A 12,535-nucleotide genomic window follows, 5' to 3' on the forward strand; every position below is an offset into this window, starting at 1 on the left:
CCCCCCTTCCAATTTTTCTTTGGATCCTGATCTCATAACATAAGCTGTATTATTCTTTACTAGTTCATTTCTTATGGTTGGCATTTTTCCAGCTATGACTTGTGTGAATACCTGATGCTATCGGAGACTTATCCCACATCAATGTACTATGTTTTCAATACGATGCTATTGATGCTACTTGTGTTCCACATATACTGGTGGATTCTCATATGCTCAATGGTCTTGAGACAGCTGAAAAATAGAGGGAAAGTTGGAGAAGATATCCGATCAGGTAAGAGCATTGCAGGCCTCATTAGATAAACCGTTTTTAAGGTCAGGAAACTATCACTTGTTTGTTGTTTTGAGATGTTCTAAGTTTTTTTTAGAATCTGTTATAGAGCTGCAGCATTCACCAAAAATGGGCAATCATTCCCCCATTTGTTTATCCATTTTGAGAGCCTTAAAACTTCTGTGATTATAGGAATTCATATTGATGTTAAAAAAAACTGAGATTCCTGTTTCTAGATTTTTTACACTTGAATTTTGAATCAAGGCCATGCTAATCAAACTTTTCGGCAGAGAGTGCATTTTATTTGGATTTACAGAGCCTTTGATTAATTAAAATGACATCTTATGGTTCCAATTACAGATTCAGAGGATGGTGACTAAGTGCAGATGAGAGTAATTTTGATGCATCATCTTTATGTGGAGATATTCTCGTCGAGTTGGTCGTGGTGTAGGTATTTATTGAATCAGCTTTTGAAAAATTGGACCTTTGAAGGTTTGATTATCATCTCTTATTCTGTTAAGTGTCCTTAGCTTTAACAGAAAAAAGAGGTGACACCATCAAAGGATATTTATGCTTGGTCAACCTTCAATGTAAATTAGCACTTGTATAATATTTTCCCAAGATTTTTGGTGTTGAAACTATGAAAAAATACAAGGTCGGTAGGTGGTAGGTGGTAGTTTAATTGATTTTTTTCTTTGAAGTCCCTGGTCCATTCCTAAACTCTCTCATACTCTCATTCTAACGAAGCCCAACATTTAGAATAATGAGGGGCAAGTGAATAATTAAATAATGAGAAAAAGAACCTGTCGGTCTGGCGTAGGAGATGCCCAGCACAAAATGATCGTTCTGCCCCTAACTTTGCGTTGAAGATAGTCCATGATTATTTCATAGTGTTCACTCCATGTCGGGGTTGATGAGGTGAATGGTCATGAAGCCAGTGTAGCCATTGCAAGGGGTGTCAACCTAAACTGAACAGGTTAAATCAAATGAACCAAACTGTATCCTTATTGGGCCGGTTTCAGTTTGAGATATTGTAACCCCAAAACAAAGCAAACCGCACCAGAAATTGAATGGACCCGAAATGAATGAGAAATCAACTCAAAACCCAGACTGAAACTGAAATCAAACCCCGTAAGAAACCGAAAGCAGTCCAAAATTCATAAAAAATAAAAATAATAATAATAAATAAAAAATAAAAAATAAAAAATAAAAATGATTTGCATGGTTTTGTATAAGTTTGCATGGAAAATAAAACTCAAATCGGAGAAAAGACGGAAACCAACCTGATTACTAACCCACACAAGAAACCGAAGTCAAATCGAAACCAAGCCCAAACGGAAATTTCTTTATTGATTTGGATTTGGTTTCAATATTCCCACATTAAAACTGATTCAACTTGGACTGAAACTGGGTCAAATTCAACCATTGACAACCCTAGCCATTGCTCAGCCTCAAAATGGAACGCCTCTCTGTTGTGCCATATACAATTCTATTGGAAAATATTGACCCAAGTGTAACTCATTGCTTGATAATAATGTTGTCAATTCTCAAATAATTTTTACCAAAAAAAAGAAATTCTCAAATAATGACCGTAGAGGTGACAACGGTGGTGGTTTTGGTTAGGGGTGTCAACTAATCGCAGTTTGACCAATTTCACTTCTTCCAACGTGTGACCGCTCATTTAACGAACGAGGCGTATGTTGGGTGGCCATGGTCTTGTTCATAATTGGTCTATCGGCCAGCCACCTATATTTAGACCAGACGGATGGGTCTTAGACAGGCTACTGGATGATTTAACTTTAAATAGATTCTAAATGGCTTATGCCTAAAATTGGTTTCTATAATAAGGTTGCTGGGGAATACCAATAAGATAAGTCTTTAAAAGGTCGTTAGCATGTCCTATTAACTGTTTTGTATGGATGGAGACCGAAGAGGGAGTACTGGTGATGATGGTGGAGGACGTAGCATGGCAACGGTCAAAGAAAAACCCACGTGGAGGGATTTGAATCACTTTCCGTAATAAGATACTGTATTGTCACACCTCATTAATTCATAGATTTTCCTCTCTAATACTAAATGGATATATAATTCATAAAATAAAATTCTTCTTTATAGAGCCCATGGACCAAAGAGTGATCTCACAGTTGGTGTGACCTCGAGACGTGTGTCTGGATCTTCTCAACCGTGAGATCACTCTATGATTTATGGGCTCTATGAAAAGTATGAAGAGGATCCAAATCCATAATCCGGGAGAGGGTCCAGCGGTCCAATGAGGCAATGACTGAAGCGTAGACGCAAGTCTTCGTTCGAAACACTTTCTTTTGAGAATTTTACAAGGACTAGCAGTGGCCATGGAAACACATTCGCATGGTTTATTGGTGGGTCCCAAAAACCCCAATTTCTACTTTTATGTGAGAGCGGAGCCTTACATAAAGGTTTCAGATTTCCTGCCGTGTGAGGTAGAGATACTCTAGTAGTTGTTGTGTTTTGTCTCTCTGAAGAATAAGCGCTCGAAGGCGAAACCTCTGCGTGACCACTGGTTTCTGATCAAATTTGCATTTTCTAAGTCCTCGATATGAGTCATCATCCTCCATGATTGAGTTAGTCCATTTAATTGGGTTTTATTATTTTTTCTCATTTTCTTAAAGGCAAAAAGACTCTGCGTTTTTTTTCCATTCATCCATTCTATAAAACCGAATGGATGGCCTTCTCTCAGTAGGTCTCTCCACACTCCCTCTGCAAGAAGGGAGAAAAGATGGGTCTTAATCTTATTGCAGTGTTCTTGGGTGTCTACCTCTTGGTCTCTCTCCAACCCACCGTCACAGATGCCCAAATATTATTTCAGGTATATATTTATCTTTCCGGATTTCATGATCACGCCTCTGATCCTTGTATTTAGCTTTGTTTATTTAAAATATTGGTCTTTTTATTTGCAGGGGTTTAATTGGGAATCGTGGAAGACGGCAGGAGGATGGTACAGCTCACTGAAGAACTCCATTCCTGATTTGGCAAATGCTGGAGTCACACATGTTTGGCTTCCTCCATCTTCTCAATCAGCTGCAGACCAAGGTATTCGATGTGTAGAATCTTCTTCTTGTCAAGATTATTATTTCATCTCTGTTAACACCTTAGTTGATTGTCATGGTTCCCTTCCCTCAGTCTAGTGAATTTGCTTCAGAAGATTTATAGTGTCCCTGTCTATCTGGTTTTATCAGCATGGGTATTCTTTTGAGATGTCTGTCATGTCTCAGTAGTAATAAGTTTAACATCGTCTATAATGTGCTCGATGGGTCTGAGATGGTTAATTAATTCTACATGTATGAAAATGATGGGGACAACACTGGTTAATTGAACTTCATTGTGGTTAGCAGGTGAATATAGCCAAGTTCTAAAGATCACAATTGTTATGATTTTGCACAGTACTTGTTTGTGTAATTTTCTTAGACAAAAAGTGTGGGCTGCTTTCATCAAAAAGAAAAAATTAAGTTTGACCGTCTGAATGAGGGTTGCACACTTTCCTATCTCATTCTATTGTAATATAACCAGAATTAGTAGGCAACATCCATTTACTTAGCCTCTCCCCACACTCTCGGAATCTTGACTCACATCACTGACTATGTCTTTCTAACACCCTTGAGATCCCACCCCCCCACCCCAAAAGGAGATACAACTCAGAATTAAAGCTTGTGCAGGTGCCAGATAGTGACACAAAAGTACGGTTTAGACTTTGTACAGAATGAAACATTAGTAAAGAGTGATATTTTTAAGTTTTTTTGAGTTATTTGGATTTTAGGCATGTATTGAATCGATAGAACAGTTCTTCTAGTCCTTCCCAAGTGCCTTACCTGTTCTGCTCCCAAAATCTGGTGTGTTTTTCTCCAGGGTATCTGCCAGGAAGATTGTATGATCTGAATGCATCAAAATATGGAAATCAGGATGAACTGAAGACACTGATAAAGGCTTTCCATGACAAGGGAATCCAGTGCATTGCAGACATAGTCATAAACCATAGAACTGCAGAGAAGAAAGATGGGAGAGGGATATGGTGCATCTTTGAGGGAGGAACCCCAGATGATCGTCTCGACTGGGGCCCACATTTCATATGTAGTGACGACACACAATATTCTGATGGGACAGGGAATCCTGACTCAGGGGCTGCCTTTGAATATGCTCCAGACATTGACCACCTCAACCCAAGAGTCCAAAGAGAGTTATCAGATTGGATGAATTGGCTGAAGACTGAAATTGGTTTTGATGGATGGAGATTTGATTTTGCAAAGGGATACTCTCCAGCTATTACAAAGGTCTATATGGAACAAACAAAGCCAAGTTTTGCCGTTGGAGAGATTTGGAATTCTCTTGCTTACGGTCAGGATGGAAAACCAGAGTATGATCAGGATTCCCACCGTGGTGCATTAGTGGAATGGGTACAAGCTGCAGGAGGGGCTGTGACAGCCTTTGATTTCACAACCAAAGGGATCCTTAATTCTGCGGTGCAAGGAGAGTTGTGGCGGATGAAGGATTCAAAGGGAGGGCCACCAGGATTGATTGGGCTCTTGCCAGGTAATGCTGTAACTTTCATCGACAATCATGACACAGGGTCCACCCAGCAGCTTTGGCCTTTTCCATCTGACAAAGTCATGCAGGGATATGTTTACATTCTCACTCACCCTGGGATACCTTCCATAGTAAGTTTTATTACTTGTTTTGGCTTTTCTTTTACTAGACAACTGATCTTGCTCCTTAGCTTTCACTACACGGCTGTGTTACACTCTATTAACTTTTTATCTTATTTTTGTTTAAACAAGTCTCATACCTAGCATGCAATAACCTGTTCTAGACGAACATTTGGATGAGGTAGTGGAGCTAACTTTTCTAGTCCTCCCTTCTGTCCTAATGATTCCAAACCTACTTTGAATTCAAATTTTAAGGGAAATCTTGATTGGTGTTTCAGCCTCCCTTCCCTTATCAGTTTGTTTGGGATGGCCATGGTGTTGGTGTACGATGTCTTGTATTCCGTCACAGTTTAATCCAGGGAGTACTGGTGCAGTGCCTCCATAGGCACGACGTTCGTTATATATTTATAGCGAGGGTTTCTTTCTTTGTAATGCAAGCAATACTGAGAGGTGTGAGGGATGAGAGTTGTAACCCTATTCTCCATTGATAGTAAAGCAAGATCTCATCTCACTGGGAACGTAGGCAATCTTGCCGAACCTCGTAAATCTGTGCGTTGTTTGTTCTTGTTTTTTCCATTATCTTGTGCATTGTTTTAGGATTGTGTTTCTACACATGGTACGCATGTCTAGGGACCCCCTCCCTCCTCTCCCCCACCCCCCACCAAAATAAAAAGAAAAAAGAAATGTAATTCACATGGGACGGGTCATATGTTCGTTTACCATTCAGATCTGAAATCCATTTATGTGGGAAATGCTGATGTGGGCAGGAAAGACTTCCATGAATTTACTGTTGATATGCTATTTTTATTGACTAGTCTAATTTCTTCTTTTTGTAGTTCTATGATCACTTCTTCGACTTCGGACTGATGGAACAGATTAAAAAAGTATCTGCAATAAGGTCAAGGAATGGGATCAAACCAAGTAGCACCGTGCGTATTATTACTTCTGAATCTGATCTGTATGTAGCTGCGATTGACGGGAAAGTTATTGCCAAGATTGGTTCAAGATATGATGTCGGGGACGTTATTCCCTCAACGTTCCAGATTTCTACCTCTGGGGAGAATTACTGTGTGTGGGAGAAAAAACAGTGATGAGTTGCAGGTTGTCATTGAGATAACAATGATAAGCATAGGCAAAAGATACTAAGAAAAGGTGTACCAAGTACTAACCAAAGGTTTAAGAATAAGATCAACTTTACATTATGTTATGGTCATAATATTGAAAGATGGTTTCTTAAAACCAGCAATACTGAGTGCGAATACAAATACATGTATTCTTAATGAAATTAAAGAGCTTGAATTAGTCATTCAAAATTGAGTCTTGAGTCTTGACTTCTGTAATTTCGAATTGACTTGGCTGGTGTGATGTGATCCCTAATACCATGATAATAACTAACAAGACCAACAAAAAACAGTAACTTTTAGTCATACAGAATACCACCATTTGTAATATGAAAATCTTAAGTTAAAAGGTGACTTAACTTACAACATCTGGAAATTCTGGAATCTACCTCTATTTCAATCCCTATTCCACACTAATATCATTGAGGGTATCACGAAGATTAAGCTTTTCTCCCAATTAGGGTGTAAAACCTAACCCAAGGTAGAACTGATCCGACTGAATTGGAAACGGCCTGGACCAAATCAAACCAAAATCGTATTGGGCTGATTTCGGTTTGGGATATTATGAACCCAAAACGAGATTGAACTGCACCGGAAACTAAATGAACCCAAAACAAACAGTCGATTCAATATTTAAACCAGAGTCGAAATCAAACCGGTAAAAACCAAAATCATCCCAAAATTCATGAAAAAACTGTTTCTTTTTTTTTTTTTTGGCATAATTCTGTATAAATTTATACGGTGAATCTAACCCAAACCGGACCAAAATCGAAACTAACCCGATTATGAACCGATACAAGAAACTAAAGTCAAACTGAAACCGAATATTTCTTATTGGTTTGGTTTCAGTTTCAACATTCCCACACCAATATAAACTCAAATTGGATTGAAACCAAACCAAACCGACCTATTGACACCCCTACTCCTAGTGAACCAGAGTTTATAATATACTTGATCCGTACCATAACCAAAACAAGGGATTACTCCCTTAAAACAGGCATATGAAGGCCTGCTCAGATGGAACATTGGTCCTTCAGAAAATGTTCAATATGGAGCTAAATCTGGAAGTTATATTTCTTATTTTCCTTTGGAAATAATGTATCCATGACATGGTGCCTACAAGGTTAAGGTTAGCAAAAGTTGGGCATTCGTAATCTCCACACACCAACTTGATGGGGAGTCTTAAGATCTCTCCACCTATTCATTCTTATCTTGTATACCTTATTTGTTGTAAATTCAATATTGGTAGGAATAATATTAGGTAAAACAATGATACCAAATATGTATTTCTATATTGATAGGAGTAGTATTAGATAAGGCAACTCCATCACAAAGGTGTATATAAATAAATATATATATATATATATATATATATATATCCCACAATTGTTGAAGATAAAGTAGATCAATTCAATCCAATTGAATTCTCAATTTCAACGGGTGCCCTTTTCTTATCAATTTTATTTTTTCCCCAATACAATGCAGTTAACTATCAAAAAAACAAAGGAGTAGCAATGGCAATGGAAGCACATTTGCATGGTTTATTCGTGGTGCATCCCATACTCCCATGCTTGTCAGGAGCAGTGACTCACAAAAGACGTGCTTCACGGGATCATCATGATTGCTTATCTGTGTCAAAAATCAAATCAAAATTATTTACTAGAAATCAAATCGGGAAGTTTGCATTAAAATCGTCAAACCATTTAATATTATTGTCTGATTATAGTTTTAAAATTAAGATCATAAATTGACTAATATATGCATAGTAAGTTAAGTCATTCATGGTTATAATAGATAATTAAAGATTAAAATATAATAATAAATAATTCAATTCAATGTAAAATTTATTAGAAGAATCGGTTAAAGCTTTCTTTTGACCTGAAACTCTGTAAAGACAAAAGGATGATAAAAGGTTTCAGACTTCTTGCCATATGTAGAAATTAGGGGTGTCAATTCCAAGCCTGCACCAGTAAGCTCGACCAAGTCCGACACTTTTATGGCCCAACTTAGACCTACCCGATTAATAAACATGTCAGGCTTGAGCCCGACACATTTATAAAAAGGCAGTACACGGTGTAGAGCCACCTAGCCCCATGGGCGCCCAACGGGTGCCCGACCTACCCAACATATTTACAAGCCTAATTTGAACCGACTCCTTTAAACATGACCTAGCCCAACCCCTTTAGTACTACTTGTATTTTTTTTTTTTTTTTTTAATACTATTTGTATTTAGTCCTAAGGGTATGTGATATGTACAATTGAGATGGTAGTAATTGATATATGAACATAACTTTTTTATGCATAATTTAATTGATTTGAACTTACCAAACTTGGGTTATGTAGGCATAGTTTAATTGATTTGAGTTTCGTGGGTTAAAAATTGAGTACTTTAGTAATTTAGTTACTTTGCGCATCTTTGGCGTAATTCATTTTAACTATTGGATCTTTTTCTTTGCTATTTCTCATCTTTAACTCTTTTTTTTTTTTTTTTTGTATTCCTCTTCAAGCACATTTAATGGAATAATTTTAAAGAGGACCCGTTTAAAGTTCGTTTAAAGTCAAATAGGTCTATAGCTTGGTTAAGGCCCGTTTATGGTAACCCGATTAAAGCCTAAGACCGACTGGCCTGATTATTAACAGAACCCATGTCCCTCAAAACTAGGCTCGTTTACTTAAACGGATGTTCACAGTGTAAGACTTCTAAGTGATCAAGCTTAATTAAGCCCGACCGAGACCGACCCAACCCGATCGGTTGACACTCCTAGTAGAAATAATGTGATAGTTGTAATAGTCTCTATGAAGAATAATTGTTTTGTTTTTTCAGGTAGAGAATGTCCTATTGAATTAAGAGCATAAAAAAAGAGGTAGTGAAGTTGATATGGGGTTCGTCTAAATCGATGAGTGACATATGTTCAACTCCGCTTCCTTGCTTGAAGCTAGTCAACTTAGATATAATGGCTTTCCATTAAATCCTTGAATGACCTAATCATGTGACTATGGGGTATTCATGGATCCCAGGGATTAGTCAAGTCAAAGACTTTAGATATCCATTTTAGCAAAAGAAAAAGAAAAAGCAAAACAGAAAGTAAGGGACATCAAATTATCACTTTCTATTAAAAATAGAATATCTAAAAATCCTCTACTAAAAAGGAAAAAATATCTAAAAATCCTCATGAGATGAAATCTAAGCGAAAAAACGAAATGACAAGAACTTTACAAATTGATACCCTTCGTTTCGGTGATGGATGGGGTGGTGACTGGCAATGGGAAAGAGTAGGGAAATGGACATTGACTTAGCCCATTTGATTGTGTTACCATTTCTGTATTCAATCATCGATTTACTAGCCTTTCCCATTTTGTCGACAGCAAAACGACTAATGGTTTTTTTTTTTTTTTTTCCATTCATCCATTCTATAAAACCGAATGGATGACCATTTTTCTTCTCTCAATAGGTCTCTCCATACTCCCACTGCAAGTAGGGAGAAAAGATGGGTCCTAATCTTATTGCAGTGTTCTTGGGTCTCTATCTCTTGGTTTCTCTCCAACCCACCTTCACAGATGCCCAAATATTATTTCAGGTATATATTTATCTTTCCGGATTACATGATCACGCCTCTGATCCTTGTATTTAGATTTGTTTATTTAAAGCATCGGTCTTTTTGTTTGCAGGGGTTTAATTGGGAATCGTGGAAGAAGGAAGGGTTCCCTTTCCTCAATCAGAAAATTTATAGTATCCCTGTCTGTCTGGTTTTATCAACATGGGTCATCGTTTGAGATGTCTGTCATGTCTCAGTAGTAATAAGATTAACATCGTCTATAATGTCCTCTATCGGTATGAGATGGTTAATTAATTAAACATGTATGAAATGATAATTGAACTTCATTGTGGTTAGCCAATGAATATAGCCAAGTTTTAAGAAGATCACAATTGTTATGATTTTTCCACAGTACTTGTTTGTGCAATTTTCTTAGACAACAATTGTGGGCTGCTTTCATCAAAGAGAGAAAAATAAATTTGGAATGTCTGAAATGAGGGTTGCAGACTCTGCACTTTCCTATCTCATTCTATTATAATATAACCTGAGTTAGTAGGCACCATCCATTTACTTAGACTCTCCCTACTCTCTCGGAATCTTGACTCACATCACTGGCTATGTCTTTCTAACACTCTTGAGATCCCACCCTCCACCCCAAAAGGAGATACAACTCAGGATTAAAGCTTGTGCAGGTCCTAGATAGTGACACAAAAGTAAGGTTTGGACTTTTTACAGAATGAAACATTAGTAAAGAGTGATATTTTTAAGTTTTTTGAGTTATTTGGATTTTAGGCATGTATTGAATCGATAGAACAGTTCTTCTAGTCCTTCCCAAGTGCCTTACCTGTTCTGCTCCCAAAATCTGGTGTGTTTTTCTCCAGGGTATCTGCCAGGAAGATTGTATGATCTGAATGCATCAAAATATGGAAATCAGGATGAACTGAAGACACTGATAAAGGCTTTCCATGACAAGGGAATCCAGTGCATTGCAGACATAGTCATAAACCATAGAACTGCAGAGAAGAAAGATGGGAGAGGGATATGGTGCATCTTTGAGGGAGGAACCCCAGATGATCGTCTCGACTGGGGCCCACATTTCATATGTAGTGACGACACACAATATTCTGATGGGACAGGGAATCCTGACTCAGGGGCTGCCTTTGAATATGCTCCAGACATTGACCACCTCAACCCAAGAGTCCAAAGAGAGTTATCAGATTGGATGAATTGGCTGAAGACTGAAATTGGTTTTGATGGATGGAGATTTGAATTTGCAAGGGGATACTCTCCAGCTATTACTAAGGTCTATATGGAACAAACAAAGCCAAGTTTTGCAGTTGGAGAGATTTGGAATTATCTTGCTTACGGTCAGGATGGAAAACCAGAGTATGATCAGGATTCACACCGTGGTGCATTAGTGGAATGGGTACAAGCTGCAGGAGGGGCTGTGACAGCCTTTGATTTCACAACCAAAGGGATCCTTAATTCTGCGGTGCAGGGAGAGATGTGGCGGATGAAGGATTCAAAGGGAGGGCCACCAGGATTGATTGGGCTCTTGCCAGGTAATGCTGTAACTTTCATCGACAATCATGACACAGGGTCCACCCAGCAGCTTTGGCCTTTTCCATCTGACAAAGTCATGCAGGGATATGTTTACATTCTCACTCACCCTGGGATACCTTCCATGGTAAGTTTTATAACTTGTTTTGGCTTTTCTTTTACTAGACAACTGATCTTGCTCCTTAGCTTTCACTACACGGCTGTGTTACACTCTATTAACTTTTTATCTTATTTTTGTTTAAACAAGTCTCATACCTCGCATGCAATAACCTGTTCTAGACGAACATTTGGATGAGGTAGTGGAGCTAACTTTTCTAGTCCTCCCTTCTGTCCTAATGATTCCAAACCTACTTTGAATTCAAAATTTAAGGGAAATCTTGATTGGTGTTTCAGCCTCCCTTCCCTTATCAGTTTGTTTGGGATGGCCATGGTACAATGCATGTTTAGGACAGCCCCCCCCCCCCCAACCCCAAAAAAAAAAAAAAAAAATTGTTATTCAGGTGTAACGGGTCATACCTCCCCTTTACCATTTGAGTTCTGGAATCCAATTATGTGGGAAATGCTGATTAGGGCAGGAAAGACTTTCATGAATTTACTGTTGATATGCCATTTTTGTTAACTAGTCTAGTTTCTTCTTTGTGTAGTTCTATGATCACTTCTTCGACTTCGGACTGATAGAAGAGATTAAAAAAGTATCTGCAATAAGGTCAAGGAATGGGATCAAACCAAGTAGCACGGATCGTATTATTACTTCTGAATCTGATCTGTAGGTAGCTGCGATTGACGAGAAGGTCATTGCCAAGATTGGTTCAAGATCTGATGTCGGGGACGTTATTCCCTCCACGTTCCAGATTTCTACCTCTGGGGAGAATTACTGTGTGTGGGAATAAAAACAGTGATGAGTTGCAGGTTGTCATTGAGATAACAATGATAAGCACAGGCAAAAGATACTAAGAAAAGGTGTACCAACTACCAAGTACCAACCAAAGGTTTAAGAATAAGATCAACTTTACATTATGTTATGGTCATAATATTGAAAGATGGTTTCTTAAAACCAGCAATGCTGAGTGCGAATACAAATTATACATGTATTCTTAATGAAATTAAAGAGCTTGAATTAGTCATTCAAAATCGAGTCTGATGTGATGCAATTTTGAATTACTTGGCTGATCTGATGTGATCCATAACACCATACTAATACGTAACAACTAACTAAACCAACAAAAAATCAGTAGCTTAGTGTTGAGTCCTACAGAATTCCACCATCTGTAATTTGAAAATCTGAAGTTAAAAAGGTGACTTAACTTACCACATCTGGAAATGCTGGAATTTACCTCTATTTGAAACCCTATTCCACACTAATATCAGTGAGGG

The 12,535-nt window shown here is 38.0% G+C and overlaps 3 protein-coding genes across 3 annotated transcripts in view; all 3 read left to right on the forward strand.

The window, feature by feature from the left end:
* LOC122085888 (ceramide synthase LOH2-like) overlaps positions 1–968 on the forward strand; it is a gene marked incomplete in the record, with an annotated part of 14,532 nt that extends 13,564 nt beyond the window's left edge. Inside the window, 2 exon segments of the mRNA XM_042654492.1 lie at positions 93–271; positions 629–968. Coding sequence (XP_042510426.1) covers positions 93–271; positions 629–648 — 199 coding nt within the window.
* A 1,404-nt stretch (positions 969–2,372) lies between these two features.
* Positions 2,373–6,268, forward strand: LOC122085886 (alpha-amylase-like). Its single transcript, XM_042654491.1, has 4 exons — positions 2,373–3,113; positions 3,205–3,337; positions 4,151–4,956; positions 5,781–6,268. Exons 1-4 carry the CDS (start codon positions 3,024–3,026, stop codon positions 6,033–6,035), a joined length of 1,284 nt encoding a protein of 427 aa, XP_042510425.1. The 5' UTR covers positions 2,373–3,023; the 3' UTR covers positions 6,036–6,268.
* A 3,285-nt stretch (positions 6,269–9,553) lies between these two features.
* Positions 9,554–12,292, forward strand: LOC122086910 (alpha-amylase-like). Its single transcript, XM_042655823.1, has 4 exons — positions 9,554–9,643; positions 9,735–9,812; positions 10,413–11,288; positions 11,806–12,292. Exons 1-4 carry the CDS (start codon positions 9,554–9,556, stop codon positions 11,929–11,931), a joined length of 1,170 nt encoding a protein of 389 aa, XP_042511757.1. The 3' UTR covers positions 11,932–12,292.
* Positions 12,293–12,535: the final 243 nt, after the last annotated feature.

Source organism: Macadamia integrifolia, chromosome 8 (genome assembly GCF_013358625.1).
Source record: "Macadamia integrifolia cultivar HAES 741 chromosome 8, SCU_Mint_v3, whole genome shotgun sequence".
NCBI classification, from domain to species: Eukaryota; Viridiplantae; Streptophyta; class Magnoliopsida; order Proteales; family Proteaceae; genus Macadamia; species Macadamia integrifolia.